Raw genomic sequence first — 20,595 nt, forward strand, 5'->3', positions numbered from 1 at the left:
TCTTTTCTGTATTCAACAAAAGATTTGTTGTGACCTTTTTTAGCTTTGTTTTAAAATTTTAACACATAAGCTACAACGTTTTGAAGAAAACAAACTTGTTCCTATGATTAATATTTCTCCACCATACTTCCCTTTCCTGTACTAAAAGTACTTTACAATTTTTCTTAACTTCAGTTATATCATCAAGTACTGTTGGTGAAATAAGGGACCTTCAAACCAAAACCTATTATTTATAATCTCGCTACCTAATAAGCCTCTAGATATGAGATCCGCTGGATTATCTTTTGAACTAACGTACCTCCAATCACCTATATTGCTGTTTTCTTGTATCAATCTTATCCTATTTGATAGAAATATTTGACTGGATCAATTTTAATCCAGCACAATACAGTGGAATAGTCAGAATAATAAAATGTCCTACATTCTATTATTTTCAAACTTTCACTGACTACTTTCATTAACTCTGTCAGTAATACTTCTGCACAAGGTTCTAATCTTGGAAGCGTTATCGTTTTATTGGAGCCGCTCTTGATTTTGAAGCAGCTAAATGTCTATAAACTCTTCCATAGCTGTTCACTGACCTTACATAGACAGCTGCACCATATGCTTTCATGGAAGCATCACAGAATCCATGAAGTTCTATTTCAGTTGGATTCACACAAATAATATGCCTTGGTACCTGTACGTCGTTTAGTAATTTTCCTTAATTTTGATCCAACTTCCGCAATTTCCTCAGGAATTCTATCATCCCTATCCAATTTTTGCTTCCATAAATCATGGAGTAACATCTTCGCCCTTATGGTTACAGGTCCAATCAACCCTAATGGAATCTTGAAACTTCACTTAAAATTGTGCGTTTTGAAATTTTATTCTGAAAATTCCATTTACATTTCAAACTAAATATGTCTGTTTTTGGGTTCCATACAATACCCAATGTTTTAACAAGCTTCAAATTATTTAATTCTATATTTAAATCATTTTCTATATAACTGGGATCAATAACTTGGAGCAATAGTTTTTCATTAGTACACCATTTTCTTTAAGGCATACCGAACTCCATCAATATATTGCCAATATTTTGTCTAACTCGTTTTAATGATTCTATACAATCTCCTCCAGTCATCAAATCGTCCATGTAAAAATCATTCCTTATTGCGTCTGATTCAATTGGAAAGTTGTCTTCTTTACAATCTGCAATGTTTTGCAAACATTTTGCTGTTAAATATGGAGCCGAAACTGTTCCATATGTAACAGTTTTTAGAGCATATGTCTTAATAGTTTCATCTGGATTCCAGCGCCAATATATTAACTGATATTTTCTGGCAGCTTCAGAAATCCAGATTTGTCTATAAATTTTTTCAATGTCAGCTGAAACAAGTTAGAGTGCTATATTCGGCTATGCCGAATTTTAAATACCCTCCACCAGCAAGCTACTTTTTGTTAAAACCCATTGAACTATCTAATTTTTAGAGAACTTGACAAAAAATTTGTTTCCATAGTTAGGGTACTAACATTTATGTATGCATATGTGGAACTAATTTTGGATTAGATCCAGAAAAATGTATATTAATAGGCTAGTTCGAAAATAGAAAGATGTCGAATTTTATTAAGTGGTATTAAGTGATTTTCAGAAGTAAAATTCCGTATAACGATTTATATATAAAAAATACACATCTATGTCGAATTTTATCCCGATAACTTTGATTGTTAATGTGCATTGAAGTAATTTTCGGAAATGGTCCCTATATGGGAGTTGTGACCAATTATGGACCGATCAGGAAAAAATTTCTTATAATGATTTATATAAAAAAAAAATCAAGTGGAATTTTACTCCAATAGATTTATTATTTAATGAAATATGTGCGTTTAAGTGATTTTCGGAACTGGACTTTATATAGGAGCTATCACCAATTACGGCAATCTCCGGAAAAATTTCGTAGAGTGACTTATATTTAGACAAAACATATTTGTGTCGAATTTTATCAAGATAGCTTTATTTGATAATGAAATATGTGCGTTAAAGTGATTTTTGGAAGTGGACCTTATATGGGTGCTATGACCAGTTAAAATTTCATAGAGTGATTCATATATAGACAAAACATATTTGTGTCGAATTTTATGGAGATAGCTTTATTTGACAATGAAATATGTGCGTTTAAGTGATTTTCGGAAGTAGGCTTCATATGGGAGCTATTACCAATAGTGGACCGATCCGAAAAAAATTTAGTAGAATGATTTATATGTACACAAAACATATTCAACTCGAATTTTATCACAATAGCTTTAGTTATCAATTAAATATTTGGATTTGGGTGATTTTCGGAATTATGGACCGACTGAGATCTACGTTGGTAGTATGATTTCTATTCACATTATATTTGTGTGTACAAAATCTTGTGTTAATATCGATATATTTGAGGGAGTTATAATAATCTACTTTCCTCGGAATGTATACCTTTTTATGGGGGCTATGGGAAATATTGGATCAATTGTTCTGATTTTTAACATACTTGATCCCTGAAAAAATAACGTGTGGCAAAATTCATCGAAATATCTTTGGTAGTTTCTGAGAAAACTGCTTAAGAATTGGGGAAAAAACGTAATGTTTTCGAGGTAATTTTTACTCATAACATTTTACATCGTGAATCGATTTTGCTCATTTTCAATACCAAACTGCTTAGGATAATAACAAATATTTCTGGCGAATTTTGAGCGTGTTTTACACGTGCCTGTCTGACGGACAGACAGAAGGACATAGCTTTTTGAGTTTTCTATGATATTGAAATCGTTCTACGAAGGTAATTTTTGAGTTTTCTTTAAAATAAAACTAGAAACATAAAATAAAGCGTGTAGATCCCGGAGTAAATGAGAATCTATAAAACAGAATTTGATAAGGATCCAGAATATATATACTTTGTTGGGTCTCAGATAAATATTTCTTGGTGTTACTCACGGAATGACAAAGTTATATATACCCTCTATCACCACTGATGGTGGTGGAGGGTATAAAAAAATTTGAAAAACAATCAATTTGAAGTTCATTGTTTAGTTAGCACTTTTTTCTCCTGTAGAACATTCTAACATTTAGTTTTATATATTTGATCATATTTTGAAATTCATTTTCTGGCAACAGTGGGTTAAATCCTATGTCCTATGTTTTTGCAAACGTTCTTGAATCGTATATTTATTCATGATTAATTAATTGGCATAAGATGATGTTTAAAATTTTGAAGGAATGGTAATGCCAAGTTAACGTCTATGCAAGTACCCAACAAAAATAAAACGATGTACTTCCAAAAGAATAACGTTTATCAACACTTTAAAAGGTGCACTAAGTGAATTTTTTACCTTCTGAGGAAGTGATGTTTAAAGACTTCCGAAGAAGCGAAAATAATTCTATTTTTTCAATGTTGAATATATATTTTTTGTTCTTACATTTTTATGAGATAGACAATTTTATTTTTGGGCTTTTGTAATAAATGTGTCTATTACCCTTATTAATGTTAATATTATTTAAGTCGAATTAGTTGTATTCTATAATACTACAATTTCACCTCCGAATAACTTCCAAAAAAAGCATAAAAATTACTTCTTGAGAATGACTTTAGAAGTTTTGAATTTGGAATCAAATAAAAAGGACATCCCTACTATGACAAGTCTGTCTTAAAATCATCACTTCTTCAGGTCTTTTTCAGTAAATTCTACTTCTTTTTCGCTTTTTGGAAGTTCTTTTTTTTTGCTGGGTTATGTCAAAAATTAAATGTCATGTCATGATATTTAAATGAAATTCAATATAAATAAGGTTCATACCAGCTGTAATCACTGACTCAAATCCTTATATATTTCGAAATTCTCATAAATATAAATATACATACTTGTAAATTGCGTAGGGTGATATGGATGTACATTGTACATCTCTGAATATAGTTGATTTTTTTTCATATAGTTATATTAAAATTGAATATATGGTGAAGGGAATTTCGAATATACTTTTCGTACTTCTTTATTTTATATTTAAAACATAAATTGCGATTAAACAAATTATTTATTTTATTATTCATTAAGCAATTTTTTCATTTAAAGGTATTAAGTGTTAGTACCGATTAATTTTTAACACATACTTGGTTGTGGCTATATAAAATTCGACGTTTCCGAACATAACACTATTTCTTGTTTTGCATTAAATTTACACTAATAAAATTTGATTTAAAAACACAGGGAATGCGCGCTTATACTTAATAATCGTAAATGGGATTCAGAAAAATCTAGAATACATTTTGAGAGTGGTGTGCGAATGGGTATGGGCACTTTCAATCTTATGATTTCTTTACTACCAGCCGGAGTGGTGAAAGTTTTAGAGTTTATTGGGTTTTCTGGAAATAAGGTGCGTTTGGACGTTGTTAAAATACTTATTAAATTATTATTTCATAGTGTAACTTTATTAGGAAAGCGGCTTAGAAGATCTCCAAACTGGTTACAACCTACCGGGGCTGCGGCAGATTTTATGTGCAATGACTTTATTAGGTTATCATTTAATAGTGTGTTATGTTTTGAGCCACCAAGAAGGCGATTTAAAATTCGCAAATCAAATCTTAAACAGTCAACTAGAGTTATATCCAAATGGAGTATGGTTTCTATTTTTTAAAGGACGCCTCGAGTTTATGAAGGGTAACTTAGAAGAAGCTCAAGTTTGGTATAAAAAATCCTGGAAATCTCAAAATGTCTGGCCCCAGTTTCATCATTTAAGCTTCTGGGAATTATTATGGGTCAATTGGTAAGTAGAATATTAAAATACTGTTGTTTTTTTATTTTTTAATGTTTATAATGAACCGATATTAAAATTCTGATTCTTTAATATAAATATTAGCAAAGTCAAATAATAGAACTTCGTTAGTATATAATATTAATACATACATAAATATAAATCTATATATATATAAAATTCTAGCGTTACTGACTGACTGACTGACTGATTCATCATCACACAGCCTAAACAGTTGAAGCTAAAGAGCTGAAATTTGGACAGGAGGTTGGTCTCCCACCAGATAAAACCACTAAGACGGGATTTTTGGAAATTCGAATGTTTAGGGGGTAAAAAAGGGTATCTCCTAAACTATAAAATACAAAAACAGTTTAAAGCTTATCGTCGTTCATTTAAAAAATAAGCGGACAGGTGTCTGGTACTTTTTTCAATTTCGGCCCATTTAGGGAATAAATGGGTAAAAACTGTATTTTTGTACTGCACCCCATGTATCTTTTAAACCAGAGAACATTCAAAAAATATTTTTGACTCCTTCATAACTTGACGAAAAAATAAAAATTTTGTACTTTTGGGATATTCGGACGTTTAAGGAGTGAAAATTGTACCTATTTTTGGTACTTTTTTCATAAAACATTGTTTTTGGTTTATTAACTTATACATATGAATACATAATAACGGGCTACTAATACGATGTTGCAACTTTTTGGAACAGAATTTTTATTTCGTTAATGGGGAGGAAAAAAGTACCAAAAGGGGTATTAACGGTAAATTTGATTTTATTCAAACACAAAGATCCAATTTATATAAAATTTTTAGATCTAGAATCATTAAATATGCTAATGGGGTGTTCTTTGGAACACCGGTACCAATTGATATTTTTTGGTACTTTTTCATTCTCCAACTGGAACATTTTGAGTTTTCTATGATATTGAAATCGTTCTACAAAAGTACTTTTTTGAGTTTTCTTTAAAATTAAACCTAGAAACATAAAATAAAGCATGGAGATCCCGGAGTAAATGAGAATCTATAAGAGGAGACTTTTTGGTACTTTTTCGTCCTTCGACTGGTACTTTTTGAGTTTTCTATAAAATTTAATCTAGAAACATGAAATTAAGCAAGTAGAGCCCGGAGTAAATGAGAATCTATAATAGGGGACTTATTGATACTTTATCAAACTTCGACTGGTATTTTTTTGAGTTTTCTATTAAATTGAACTAAGATACATATAATTAAGCACGTGGAGCCCGTAGTAAATGAGAATCTATAAAAAGGAACTTTGTGGTACTTTTTCGTTCTTCAAAAGGAACTTTTTGAATTTTCTATAATATTAAACCTAGAAACACGAAATTAAGCATGTAGAGCCTGGATTAAATGACAACCTATAAAAGTTGACCTTTTTGGTTGTTCGAAAGGTACATTTTAAGTTTTTGTATAATATTGAACATAGAAACGTGAAATTAAGCATGTAGAGTCCAGATTAAGTGAGGACCTGTAAAAAGGGACTTTTTGGTATTTTTTCGATCTTCAAGAGGTACTTTTTGAGTTTTCTATTAAATTGAACCTAGAAACATGAAATTATGCACGTAAAGCCTGGAGTAAATGAGAATCTATAAAAGGGCACTTTTTGGTACTTTTTCGTTCTTTGACTGGTACTTTTTGAGTTTTTTACAAAATTTGAACCTAGAAACATGAATGAGAATCTATAAAAGGGGACTTTTTGGAACTTTATCGTAATTCGACCGATACTTTTTGAGTTTTCTATAAAATTAAATCTAGAAACATTAAAATAAACATGTAGAGCCCGGATTAAGTGATAGCCTATAAAAGGGGACTTTTTTATACTTTTTCGTTCTTCAACTGGTACTATTTGAATTTTCTATTATAATGAACCTAAAAACATAAAACTAAACAATCACAAGCAGTAAACTGGCTAATGAACGTATACTGGAAATTCTTGGAGGTCAAAATGCTGAGCTGGCAGTGGAAAAATGGGATGTCTTTTACAGGAAAGAAGAACCTGAGAGAACTTTATTTGTAATAGGTATCGACCAGAAATCCATGGCTAGTCTTGCCAAGAATAATGGTAGGGCTTACTTCGCCTCTAAAGCTGTCATATTCAAAATTGGGTAGGTGCCGATTGGAAGGGCTGTTACAACAAGCCTCGAAAAGGACACTAAAAAACCTAAGACCACAGCATCAGTATCCACTACTGATAATGTTGAGGAGTCAAATCCTAAAATCGAGGAATTTACCATTAACTCGACAGAAGAAAGTGTAGTTGTTCTTTCCAAAATTGGGAAGGCGCCGATTGAAAGGGCTGTCAAAACCGGCCCGGACAAGGACAGTAAAACACCTAAGACAGTACCCAAAGCATCATTAGCAAATACTGGCAGTGTTGAGGAGTCAAATCCTAAAAGCGAGGAGGAAATCACTCACCCGCCAGAAGACAGAACAGTAGTGCTCTCCAGAATTGGGAATGTGTCTATTAAAAATACTGCTATTCCTATGCCTGATAAGGACACCGCAGAGCCATCAACAGTACCCAATGCATTAATAGCCACTTCAGGCTATCCGGAGGAGTCAAATCCAAAGAGCGAGGAGGTGACCACCAACTCGCTGGAAGACAGTTTAATGGATGACCATGATTGAGGTTATCCAAATAAACCTCCATTGAAGCGAGACAGCTACCAACGCTCTGATGGCTAAAATTAACACAGGTAAAATACATATAGCTTTAATCCAGGAACCTTGGACGATTCGCAACAAGGTTTCTGGATTAAATCACGTAAATTTCCAACTTTTCTACGCAGATACAGGATCTCGCCCGAGAACATGTATCTTATGTCACAAGAACTTATATTTTCTCCTCTCAACAGGATTATCAACATCGGATGCAACGGTGCTGAAGCAAGGTCGTGGCAACATATTCCTTACATCTGTTTACCTGCCTTTCGATTCTCCGACACCAACGTCGGATCTGATGAAACTGGTCGAAGAGGCACAAAGAAAAAATAAGAAAATTGTAATAGGTTGTGATGCCAACTCGCACCATGTAGCTTGGCGTAGTACAAACACCAATCGCAGGGGACAAGCCCTCATGGATTTCCTTAATACTAAAGACTTGATAACATTGAACTTAGGTAATAAAGCTGCCTTCGTCAATAGAATCAGAGAAGAAGTATTAGATATAACTATATGTCCAGAAGAGCTTATAAACGAAATGCCAAGGAAAAACCCTGGGTAACTGGGGAGATCCGGAACCTTGGGAAGACTCTTCGCAAACTATTTAACCGGGCACGGCGTAAAAAGACCGCAGTATACTGGGATGAGTATCGTAATAAACTTGGTGAATATAAGAAAATCGTTCGAAAAGCCAAACGAGACTCCTGGAAACTTTTCTGTGAACAGGTAGATAGCGTAAATGACGTATCGAAGATAAAAAAATTCCTATCCAAAACTCATGTCCAACCGGAATCTATGATCGATGACACGGGCAGGAGGCTTGAGGATATGGAGGAGACAATGAAACTCCTAATGGACTCTCATTTCCCACCCGGATTGGTTTTTTTAAAACAACATGGAAATTGTATGCAATGTCTCAAGAAACTTAAAGGTTTTTATTGCAAATTGCATTCAGGTTCAAGTGGCCACACATTATTTCGTATTTTGGGCAAACGAAAGGCCTTTGCCTATGGTCTATTTCTGACATTTCTTTCGTTTATTACGAACGAATCCATTTTCTAAAAACCAAAAATATATGAAACAAGTTAGAGTGCTATATTCGGCTATGCCGAATCTTAAATACCCTCCACCAGCAAGCTACTTTTTATTAAAACTCATTTAAATATCTAATTTTCAGATAACTTGGCAAAATTTTTGTTTCCGTATTGTGGGTACTAACATTAATGCATATGTCAAACAAATTTTAATAAGGTCGAGAAAAATGTATATTAATTCCGTAGAATGACTTATATATACAAAATACACATTTATGTCGAATTTTATCCCGATAACTTTGATTGTCAATGTGCATTTGAGTAATTTTCGGAAATGGTCCTTATATGGGAATTGTGACCAATTATCGACCGATAAGGACAAAATTTCGTATAATGATTTATATGCCAAAAAAAAAAAAATCAATTCGAATTTTACTATAATAGATTTACTGATTAATGAAATATGTGCGTTTAGGTGATTTTCGGAAGTGCTTTATATGTATACGACAGGGATGGAAAGTGAGATTTTGTTTCAGTATCAACAAATATTTCAGAGGGTACTTTTTTTGGATCAGAGAGTACTAAAATAATTTTTTCGCTAAAATTTTGTAACTTCTTAAATACAATATATTTAGACATTTTAAAATAATCCGCAACGGAAGTAGAAATGTCATTATATGTTAATATGATGAATCTGTGTTCGTCCCTCAATGTTAACCTTTTAGATACAGTTTGATGAAATTTGCTATGTAATTTCTTGTCCATAGCAACTTTGTTAAAGCAGTTATTATACAGTTTGTTGTATTTTAATAAATCCGGTCTTAATTAATATCAGGCCACCTTTGGCCCTTTTTATTAAACTAAAATCCGACGTAGGTGTTCATTGCGCTCCATGACATGAGACTTCACACAGAATATTTGTTCGTACATCTGATTCTGAATATGACATGAAACAATAATTTGCATTAAAGTCCAAATATTTTTGACCAAAAACTTCTTTTATTATATTAAATGCTTAATTTCAAAATATATTGCTTTATATTAGATAGAAATTGAAAATTAAATTCGAGTTTATATCTTTTGGAAATCATTCAAAGTCAACTATTTTTCCAAAATTGAAATTTCTGGTAAAACTTTTTAGCCGTTTTTTCCAGAAGTTATAGTGGATGAATTTTATGTAAACATGTGCCAAAACATTCGTGGAATTTTAAATTTGAATAAATATTTGAAATTTTAAAGATACTTTGACCCCCATTTCTCAATGTATGTATTGTTATTTTTTATCGAAATGAAATATTTATAATTTTCATACAAAAATTATTTTAACCGGCACATTGTCTACCGGTTAAACGATAATCGGATATTGAGATTGTGGCCCTGAGAGTATCAAGTAAGACTCGGGAGTATCACCGTACTTTGGAACATCAAATAGTATCAAAAAAAGTACCATCGTACCAATTTTTCCATCCCTGGTATACGAGCTATGACCTTACACAAAACATATTTTTGTCGAATTTTATCAAGATATCTTTATTTGATAATGAAATATGTGCGCTTAAGTAATTTTTTTTGAAGTGGACCTTGTGTAGCAGCTATTACCAATCCGAAAAATTTTGGAAGAGTGATTCATATAAAGATATAACATATTTGTGCTGAATTTTATCTAGATAACTTTATTTAACAATTAAATATGTGCGTTTAAGTGATTTTCGGAAGTGGGACTTATATGGGAGCTTTATATGGGAGTTATGACCAATTATGATCCTATCCGGAAAAAAATTCGTAGAGTGACTCATATAAAGACAAAACATATTTGTGTCGAATTTTATCAAGATAGCTTTATTTGACAATGTGCTTTTAAGTGATTTTCGGAAGTGGGCTTTATCCGTAAAAAATTTTGTGGAATGATTTGAATGTACACAAAACATATTTTTGTCGAATTTTATCACGATAGCTTTAGTTGACAATGAAATGTGTTATTTTAAGTGATTTTCGGAAGTGGGCCTTATATGGGAGCTATGACGAATAATGGACCGATCCGTAAAAAAAATTGTAGAATGTTTTGTATGTATACAACACATACTTGTGTCGAATTGTATCAAGATAGCTTTATTATTCAATGAAATATATGCATTTAAGTGATTTTCGGAAGTGGGCCTTATATAAGAAATATGACCAATAATGGACCGATCCGTAAAAAAAATGTAGAGTGATTCACATTTAGACAAAACATATTTGTGTCGAATTTTATCCATATAGGTTGGTTTATAATTCAATGAAATATATTAGTTTAAGTGATTTTCGGAAGTGGACTTTATATGGGAGCTATGACCAATTATGGGCCTAAGCGGAAAACATTTCGTAGAGTGATTCATATTTAGACTAAACATATTTGTGTCGAATTTTTCAAGATAGCTTTATTTGACAATGAAATATGAGCTTTTAAATGATTATTGGAAGTGGGCCTTATATGGGAGCTATGACCAATAATGGACCGATCCGTAAAAAATTTGGTAGATTGATTTGTATGTTCACAAAACATTTTTAACTCCAATTTTATCACAATAGCTATATTCATCAATGAAATATGTACGTTTAAGTGATTTTCGGAAGTGGACCTTATATGGGAGCTATGACCAATTGTGGACCGACTGAGATCTACGTTGACTGTATAATTTCTGTTCATATTATATTTACATGTACAAAATTTTGTGTTGATACCGATATATTTGAGGGAGTTATTAACGATAAACTAATTTCCGGGAATATATACCTTTTGTATGAGGGCTATGGGAAATATTCGATCGTGTGTGTGACAAAATTCATCGAAATATCTTTGGTAGTTTCTGAGAAAACTTCAAAAGAATGTTGAAAAAAACGTATTTTTTTTTTTCGAGGTAGTCTGAAATTTTTACCCATAACTTTTTACGTTGTGAACCGATTTTGTTGATTCTCAATACCAAACTGCTTAGGATAATAATAAATATTTTGGGTGAATTTGGTTGATTTCCTTTGCTTAGTTTTAATGTGAGCGTGTTTTACACAGACAGACAGACAGACAGACGGACATAGCTAAATCGACTCAGAAATTGATAAGGACCCAGAATATATATACTTTGTTGGGTCTTAGATGAATATTTCTTGGTGTTACACACAGAACGACAAACTTATATATATCCTCTATCACCACTGATGGTGGTGGAGGGTATAAAAATAAATTTGAAATGTTTTAAGTCAAGGCTTCTCGATTATGTTAAAAAAAAAACAAAAATTAAACAAGTAAGAGTGTTATATTCGGCCATGCCGAATCTAATATGGCCCCATCAAACCGTATACCGTAAAAGGTGTGCTCTCCTATAAACATCAGGGTTTACTGAAGAGCACCTTATATGAGAGGTAGGGTGAATTATTGACCGTTTTTCATAAAATTGTTCATACATTTTTTTAGACCGATTTATATTTATATAAAATATGTTTACATCGAATATCAGTTCCCGACACTTTCCGATAGGATGATTTACGTTCCAATAAAAGTTTCTTTCGTAAGGTTTTGGCTCGTAAGATACTTACTTATGTCAAATTTCATCTCTATACTCGAACTTTTAAGCCAGTAAAGATCTGAACGGCGTCAATTATGGACCGATCCACATAAAATTTTCTGGAGAGGATTATGGACCGATTCACATAAAATTTGGTAGAGAGGTTTTGGCTCGTCTGGGATTTGCTTATGTCAAATTTAATTTTTAAGCCAGTAATGAGCGTCAAAGTAATTTTCTAAAGAGGACCTTATAAGGGAGGTAGGGTCAATTGTTAAACGATCCATATAAAATTTAGTAGAGAGATTTTGTATCGCACCAAACTTATGCCTGTCAATTTTCATCGCTATATTCTTATTTTTAAGAATATAGCGATGATTTAATGAGCGTTATAGTGATTTTCTGAAGGGGACCTTATATGGGGGGTGGGGTCAATTATGGACCGATCCTCATAAAATTTGGTAGGGAAATTTCGACTGAAATGAAACTTATTTATTTCATTGCTATACTCGTACTTTTAGAAAAGATATGCCCGTTAATGCTATTTTTCAAGGGTCCACTTGTATGGGGGCTATCCGAAAACGTGGACCGATATTGCTCATTTTCAATACCAAACAAACCTTATCTATAGATAATATTTGTGGAAAATTGCAACCCTCTAGCTCATTCCGTTCGCACTCTATCGTGCTTTCAACAGACAGTCAGACGGACGGACGGACATGGCTAGATCGTCTTAGAAATAAGGACCCAGAATATATATATACTTCTGTGGGTCTATGACCAATATTTCGATGTGTTACAAACGGAATGACATAATCAATATACCCCCATCTTTTTTTACGGTGAGTATAAAAATTTATAACTTTTGTCAATGAAAGCAGTTCATAATATTTATGCTGAAACTTTTTTCTGTGAACAATTAATATAATAATGTTTAAAACTTGATTAAAAATTGAAATTTTGACGGTTAAAATTTAGAAAATGGTATTTAGTGTATTTTATTTTCTCTTGTTCTGTATTTTGCTGAAAAAAATATGATCACCTCCTTGAATAGCACATATATCAAGTTTTTTTTTCATAGCTTATATTTTTGGATCAGGAATTTTTGGAAACTTGTTTTTTCCCCTCATTGTAATATTTTTTGTTCTGAATAAAATGTGATGCAAATGGTTGTCATATCTGTAATATTTGATTTTATATAATTTTTTTTTGTAAATCAACCGAAAAAAGCTACTGTTAAAAATTCGCCACTTGAATAGAACATCCCCCAGAAAAAGTTATTTTATAGCAACTTTTATAATTAAAACTTACTGATTTAGATTATTTACAACGATATAAATTAAACTAAGCTATTTTAGTAATGTGTTGACTAATACTTTACAAATCCTGTTTGGAAGTGATTCATATAGCTTGGCCATGTAATTCAGTTGTACTGAGCTCCAGACTTCTTTAATTGCATAGATTAGTTCAGGAATTGTTGAATACTGTTTTCCAGACTCATAAACCTTTCGGGCAACCCATTCCTACAAGTTTTCTATAATGTTTTAGACTGGTGAATATGGAGGGCAGCTCAACAATTCAACATTTTGGAACTCTATATAAGATTTTACGATTCCGGTAGTGTTGATCGGGGCGTTATCTTCTTGTAGGATCCAAGGGCTAGGTCCAAAGAGGTCATTGAAAACCGAAGGGAAAGATTTCTTACTATTGTCAAGTTGTAGGGATTTTTTCAATTTCATAGTTTTTATCAACTAAAAATATACTCTTTCATGTATTAAACTTTAAAATTAAAAATGAAATCAATTTTAAGTGTATCGTCAGTAAAAATTCCGCTTGTAATTTCTACAATATGTGTACTTACCTAGAAGCCTGGCATAATCCAAAATTCGGGTTTCTTGAACTGAGGTCTACAAAACATGCGACATACTAAAATCTTTCATATAGATTTATCAAATTTCTAATATGTCTATTATTTTCGATGTGAAATCGATTTTTTGTAAAAGTAGAAACTAAAACCCACGTTTTCGTGAATATTAGACAACTAAAAATTTAATTTCAATTTAGATGAGAAACATATTAACATCAACTATCTGAATTTGGATTTTTAAAATCCCTTGATTTGTTTAAAAGTTATCAAAGAAAATAGTTAAATTTCATTAAATATTCATATCCATTTTTCTTGAAGCGACTTTTTTGGATTATGCCAATCCTGTAGGGCGATATATTCTGACTCCTTATAGATAGAGTAGTCGGGGGCTTAATGCAGTAACTCAGGATTGAAAAAAATAATTTAATGTTCTGAAAATTTATAAAAGTAAACGCAAAAGTAAACCTTATTTAAAATAATTATAAATAAAATTTTTAAATAAATAAATTTTTAACATCGAATCGTGACACTGCCATAAATCTCTCAATTGTCTTGTTTTTTTTTATCTTAACTGAAGAGTCAGGGTTGGAAGATTTGTATGATTGAAAGTAAAAAATTAAAAATTTAAATTCTAGAAATTTCATTCCTAAAAATTAAAAAAAATACATATATATATATATGTATATTATAAAACAGAGCTAATATATTAGTTTTTTATGTTATTTTTGTATTTTTTTAAGATAAACTTGGAAAAAATGAAAAAAGTAGTGTAGGGTAAAATGTAGGGAAAATAAAAAGTAGGTGTAGGGAAAAAAGGAATTTTTTCTCATAAGCGTAGGGATTTCTGAAAAAAATCTCCTGGCATCACTGATACCAACCATCAAACCGTATGCTGTAAAAGGAATGCTACCCTATAAACATCAGGGTGATATTACTCATCAAATGAACTGGAGTACCATATATGAAAGATAGGGTTAATTATTGACCGTTTTTCATAATTTTTTTTCAACGATTTTTTTAGACCGATTTTGGTTCATATAAAACATCTTTACATCGAATATCACTTCCCGACACTTTCTGCATGAAATTCCGTATCAAATTTCATAATTGTTCACGTATTTTTAAGTCAGCAATGATCGTTAAAATAATTTTCTTATGGACCATCCTCAATAAATTTGGTAGAGAGATTTTAACTCGTATAAAACATAACATAAAATTTGGTTAAGAGATTTTGGTTCGCAAGGAACTTACTTGGGTCGAATTTCATCGCATTACTCGTATTTTTAATCCAGTAATGAGCGTTAAAGTCATTTTCTGAAGGGAACCTTAAATGGAGGGTAGAGTAAATTATGGGCCGATCCACATAAAATTTGGTAATACTAGTTTTTTTAATGACTAGTTAAAGTAATTGTTTGAAGAGGACCTTATATGGGGGATAGGATCAATTATGAACCAATCCACATAAAGTTTCAAGTCATTTTTTGAAGGGGACCTTAAATGGGGGGTAGGGTCAATTATGGACCGATCCTCATAAAATATGTTATGGAGATTTTGGATCATATGATACTTATCTGTGTTTTTAAAACAGATATTCCGGTTAAAGGGGTATTTCGGGAGTCCACTTGTATGGTGACTATCCGAAATGCTACAATTGTAATTCTAGCTAGCATTTCTCTCCTTGTTCTCCTCTATCTGAGTCTACGTATCGCACCATGACCAGTGAGAAGAGAAAAACCTGGAAATGTCATGTGTGCAAGCCGCGTAGTCGATCTCCCACAAACCTTCAACATGTGGTCGTATTTGATGAAATCAATCATCAACAAAAACAACTACGCCAGGATGACAGTTTCGATTAAAATGAAGGAGCGAAAAAGTATAAAAAGTCATTGTCTCTGGAGGCAGTTAATACTAAACTATAGTTCTAAATTAAAAATGTAAAAAAATAGCAACTATATTGAATGTTGAAATGAGAAAAGAGACATTAACCAGGCTTTTCGTTTGAGAAATCAAGACAACAAAATGATTATAGAATTTTTTTCTCTGAGCAAAAATTTGAGCTAATGAATAAAATACAGAGACATAGAGTAGATGCGAATATAATCAGCAGTGATGTTGAAAATAGTAGCACTACTAAATACATCTATATCAGTGATGTCCAAAACTAAAACTGTAGTTGTATTGGTGAGCGAAAGAGAACTGCACTGAAAGAAAAGTTGTGTATACCAAAAAAATAAAAAATTTACGGACAAAATTAAAAATTGAAATTTATTTCATATATCATTAATGAAATTTTCTACATTAATGCTGTTATGACAGTTTCGTGGCAAAAGAATATTTTTTAAGTGTGCGGAATTTAATTTATTACGTTGTTTAGAACCAATGAATTTTAAGTCTGAAAAAATCTGTTCACATAGATACGTTGAGGGAAAAAATGACAAACATTTTTAATAATTCTTTTTTAATTCTGGATATAATAAATCATCTAAATTTGGCCAAAATTCGGTGATATTAATTTTATTAAAGGTAAATTCACTACGAAGTATTATCAACTCCGCTTGGATTTCAAAATCATATTTGGTAACGTCACAATTAAAGGGATTAATGCAAAGATCAAGCAGGAGCTGTACTTTCTTAAAATCTTGGAACCTCTCTTCAAAGTTGGAAAATAATGTTTCAAATATTATGTGGTATTCATGAATTTTAGATAGTTTTAAGTTTTTACCAATATTTAAATTATTAAAAAGAAGTAAAGTTTTTGGAAAGTTTGAAAAATCTTCAGCTTGAATTTCTGACGAAAGTAAAAATAATTTAGTTTTAAAAATAAAAAGTTTATTTGAAAGATCAAATAAAGTTTTTTCTTTATCCTGTAATTGTATATTAAAATCATTTAGTAATGCTGTAGTGTCCGCTAAAAATGCCAGATCTAAAATAAAATCATTGTCACTTAAACGCTGTATTTCGGATTTGTCCATGTTTTCGGTCTCTATGAATTGAAGCACATCATCTTTTAAATCATATAATCTATTAAGACATTCACCACGACTTAACCACCGAACTTCCGTAAACATTTTTAAATCGGGGTGAGCTGCAATTTTGTTTTTTAAAAAATTTACAAATTTCCGATGGGTCGTATTTTATTTATTATTTTTTCTGAAGTCTTCATAGAGGGGTGGTCTGTTAAAAATTTGGAAGCAAGGACGGTCTGGTGAATAATACAATGCAAGGAATGGACGGAGATTCCATGCTTTTTTAACTGTCCTATGAAACCTTCATACTTACCAGTCATTACGTTACGTGCAAACTCCTGCTAATTTTTTAATATTTATTAAAGAAAAAAGTTTTTCATTTATAATATCAAATAACAGTTTTCCCGTTACATTTCCATGAAATGTTTTAAGAGAAAACATTGTTTCAAAAACGTTATTATTTGCATCTACGCATCTGACACAAATGATAAGTTGACACAAATCATTTATATCTGTGCTTTCATCTATGCAAAATGAAAAAAATTCACAGTTTTTTAATTTTTCAGTAATAGCGGACTCCACAAAAATTCCTAGTTGACCTGTTCGCCGAACTACGCTATTCCGAGATAACGGGAGGGACTTTATAAACTTTAAATTGTACTTCAATTTTTCAAAACATTTATATAAAATATTTTTAATAAATATTCCATCAGAAAATGGTCTACCATGTTTAACAATATCTAAACTTATAAGAGTTGATAACTCTTTTTTTAAACTTTTATCATCTAAATTCTTTTCGTTGGCTTCCCTATCAGATAACCAATTCTTTAGTTTTTCCAAAAAAATAATTTTATATTTTAAAAATAATTTTTCTTTTTCCCTATCACTAAATCTATCCATATTACTATGAAAAGAATCATAATGTCTTTTTAAAACAAATCCCCTAATTTCCTTAAATGTTTTATAACATAATAGACATTGAGTATTGTCAAACGCATTTATAATCATAAAATATTTTTCGCATGCCATATTAAATTCTTTCAGTGCTGTAAACAAAAATATTGAAATAAAATCGTACACCCGCTACACATGTGCATTCGTCGCTGGCTCAGTGACGACTAAACAAAAGAGAATAAGAATATGTGTGTGTTTTAGTCAGCACAATTGTGCTATGAAATGGACATCGTTGATCTATATCAACGATGAACTAACATACTACTATCAACGGTTGCTATGGATAAGGTAAACAAAAGCCCGCGAAGCATTTTGGAAATTCGTTTGGGTTCGAAATGGCAAAATATGCGCACGAAAATCAGAAAATAGCCCTTCCATAGTAATTAACAATTCCATCGACATTGAGTGTATAATACAATTCACCATCTAATCCCACAATTTAAAAACTTTTTTCCAAAAAAACTTTTTCAATAAAAATATTTAAAATATAAGGAAAAAATTTCGTATAATGATTTATATGCCAAAAAAATTCAATTCGAATTTTACTATAATAGACTTACTAATTAATGAAATATGTGCGTTTAGGTGATTTTCGGAAGTGCTTTATATGTATACGAGCTATGACCTTACACAAAACATATTTTTGTCGAATTTTATCAAGATATCTTTATTTGATAATGAAATATGTGCGCTTAAGTAATTTTTTTTGAAGTGGACCTTATATAGCAGCTATTACCATATATGGACCAATCCGGAAAATTTTGGAAGAGTGATTCATATAAAAATAAAACATATTTGTGCCGAATTTTATCTAGATAACTTTATTTAACAATTAAATATGTGCGTTTAAGTGATTTTCGGAAGTGGGCCTTATATGGGAGCTATGACCAATAATGGACCAATCCGGGAAAAAAGTGGTAGAATGATTTATATGCACACAAAATATATTCAAGTCGAATTTTATACTTATATTTTCAGAATTTAATGAAATATATGCGTTTAAGTGATTTTCGGAAGTGGACTTTATATGGGAGTTATGACCAATTATGATCCTATCCGGAAAAAAATTCGTAGAGTGACTCATATAAAGACAAAACATATTTGTGTCGAATTTTATCAAGATAGCTTTATTTGACAATGTGCTTTTAAGTGATTTTCGGAAGTGGACCTTATATGGGAGCTATGACCAATAATTGACCAATCCGTAAAAAATTTGGTAGATTGATTTGTATGTATACAAAACATATTTAACACAATAGCTATATTCATCAATGAAATATGTACGTTTAAGTGATTTTCGGAAGTGGACCTTATATGGAAGCTATGACCAATTGTGGACCGACTGAGATCTACGTTGACTGTTCATATTATATTTGCATGCACAAAATTTTGTGTTGATACCGATATATTTGAGGGAGTTATTAACTATAAACTAATTTCCGGGAATATATACCTTTATATGGGGGCTATGGGAAATATTCGATCGATTGTAAAGATCTTGAACATAATTGATCACAGGCATAAAAGAATAATGTGTGACAAAATTCATCGAAATATCTTTGGTAGTTTCTGAGAAAACTTCAAAAGAATGTTGAAAAAAACGTAATTTTTTTCGAGGTAGTCTGAAATTTTTACTCATAACTTTTTACGTTGTAAACCGATTTTGCTGATTTTCAATACCAAACTGCTTAGGATAATAATAAATATTTTGAGTGAATTTGGCTGATTTCCTTTGCTTAGTTTTAATGTGAGCGTGTTTTACACAGACAGACAGACGGACAGACGGACATAGCTAAATCGACTCAGAATTTGATAAGGACCCAGAATATATATACTTTGTTGGGTCTTAGAACGAAGGCAAATTTTCATTTTAGAAAAACAGGCTGTTGTTTTCAAAGTCTTCGGTTTTGAAATGCTCCATACAGATTTAGACGTTTTAACGTTAATTTTTTTATTGCGGCAACAAAAACTTATCCATTGCTTTAATAAACTAGGATCTGAAGGAAAGTTAAAAAAACTTATTGCACACTATTTTGATTTATTATTATCATTATTGCAATTTTTGACTGCACACCACATTTTAATTTTTAATTTACTTATTTTTATTTTTTCACTATTTGTTTTCAAATTTCATGTGAAAAGTAATTATTTTACATTTAAAACATAGCAAAACAAGCACTGTTGACGTCAGGAAAAAAGAGTAAAAGAGTATATTAAAATAACGGAATTGTCGGTGTCGCAGTCTTGTTTATTTCATTCATGAGAATCACTTATCAGCAAAATAAACAAAAAAGAAGAGATCATATTAGTAGGATATATTAACATCGATATTTCAAAACAAAATAAAACAACATCATATATTGACATGTTAACATCGAATGGTATGCAAAATATTGTAACAGAAAATACTCGCGAAGATATAAACAACAACACACGCACTTGTATTGATAATATATATATACAAAAATTATTGTGTGTTTATTTGGTTGTGGGTTTGTTTGTTTGAAGTCTGTAGACGCCTATACTGTTGGACCGATTTTTCTGCAATTTTCAAAGTGTCTTCCTATAAGTATGGAATGAACTACAGCTACTTTTTATTTCGAAATTTTAAGTAGGCTAGGTGCCACGCCCACATCCATAATAAGAATTAAAAGTTGTTTATATCAGAAACTACAACAGCTAGAGTCCTCATATTTTGTATGGACAACTTTGACATCCGGTCTAGCTATAATGGGTCTGAGAAAATATAGCAGTTAGAGTCCTCAAATTTTTTTCTGGGAAACAATTAGAGGTA

The 20,595-nt window shown here is 31.3% G+C and overlaps 1 protein-coding gene across 1 annotated transcript in view; it reads left to right on the forward strand.

Moving 5' to 3' along the window:
* LOC119601880 (tetratricopeptide repeat protein 39B-like) overlaps positions 1-20,595 on the forward strand; it is a 164,109-nt gene that overhangs the window by 116,410 nt on the left and 27,104 nt on the right. Inside the window, exons 4-5 of the mRNA XM_037953117.1 lie at positions 4,219-4,384; positions 4,446-4,774. Coding sequence (XP_037809045.1) covers positions 4,219-4,384; positions 4,446-4,774 — 495 coding nt within the window. The remainder of the gene's footprint in view (positions 1-4,218; positions 4,385-4,445; positions 4,775-20,595) is intronic.

Source organism: Lucilia sericata, unplaced genomic scaffold (assembly GCF_015586225.1).
Source record: "Lucilia sericata isolate MDLA Ls3-8-SP2 unplaced genomic scaffold, ASM1558622v1 Contig000196F_arrow, whole genome shotgun sequence".
NCBI lineage: Eukaryota > Metazoa > Arthropoda > Insecta > Diptera > Calliphoridae > Lucilia > Lucilia sericata.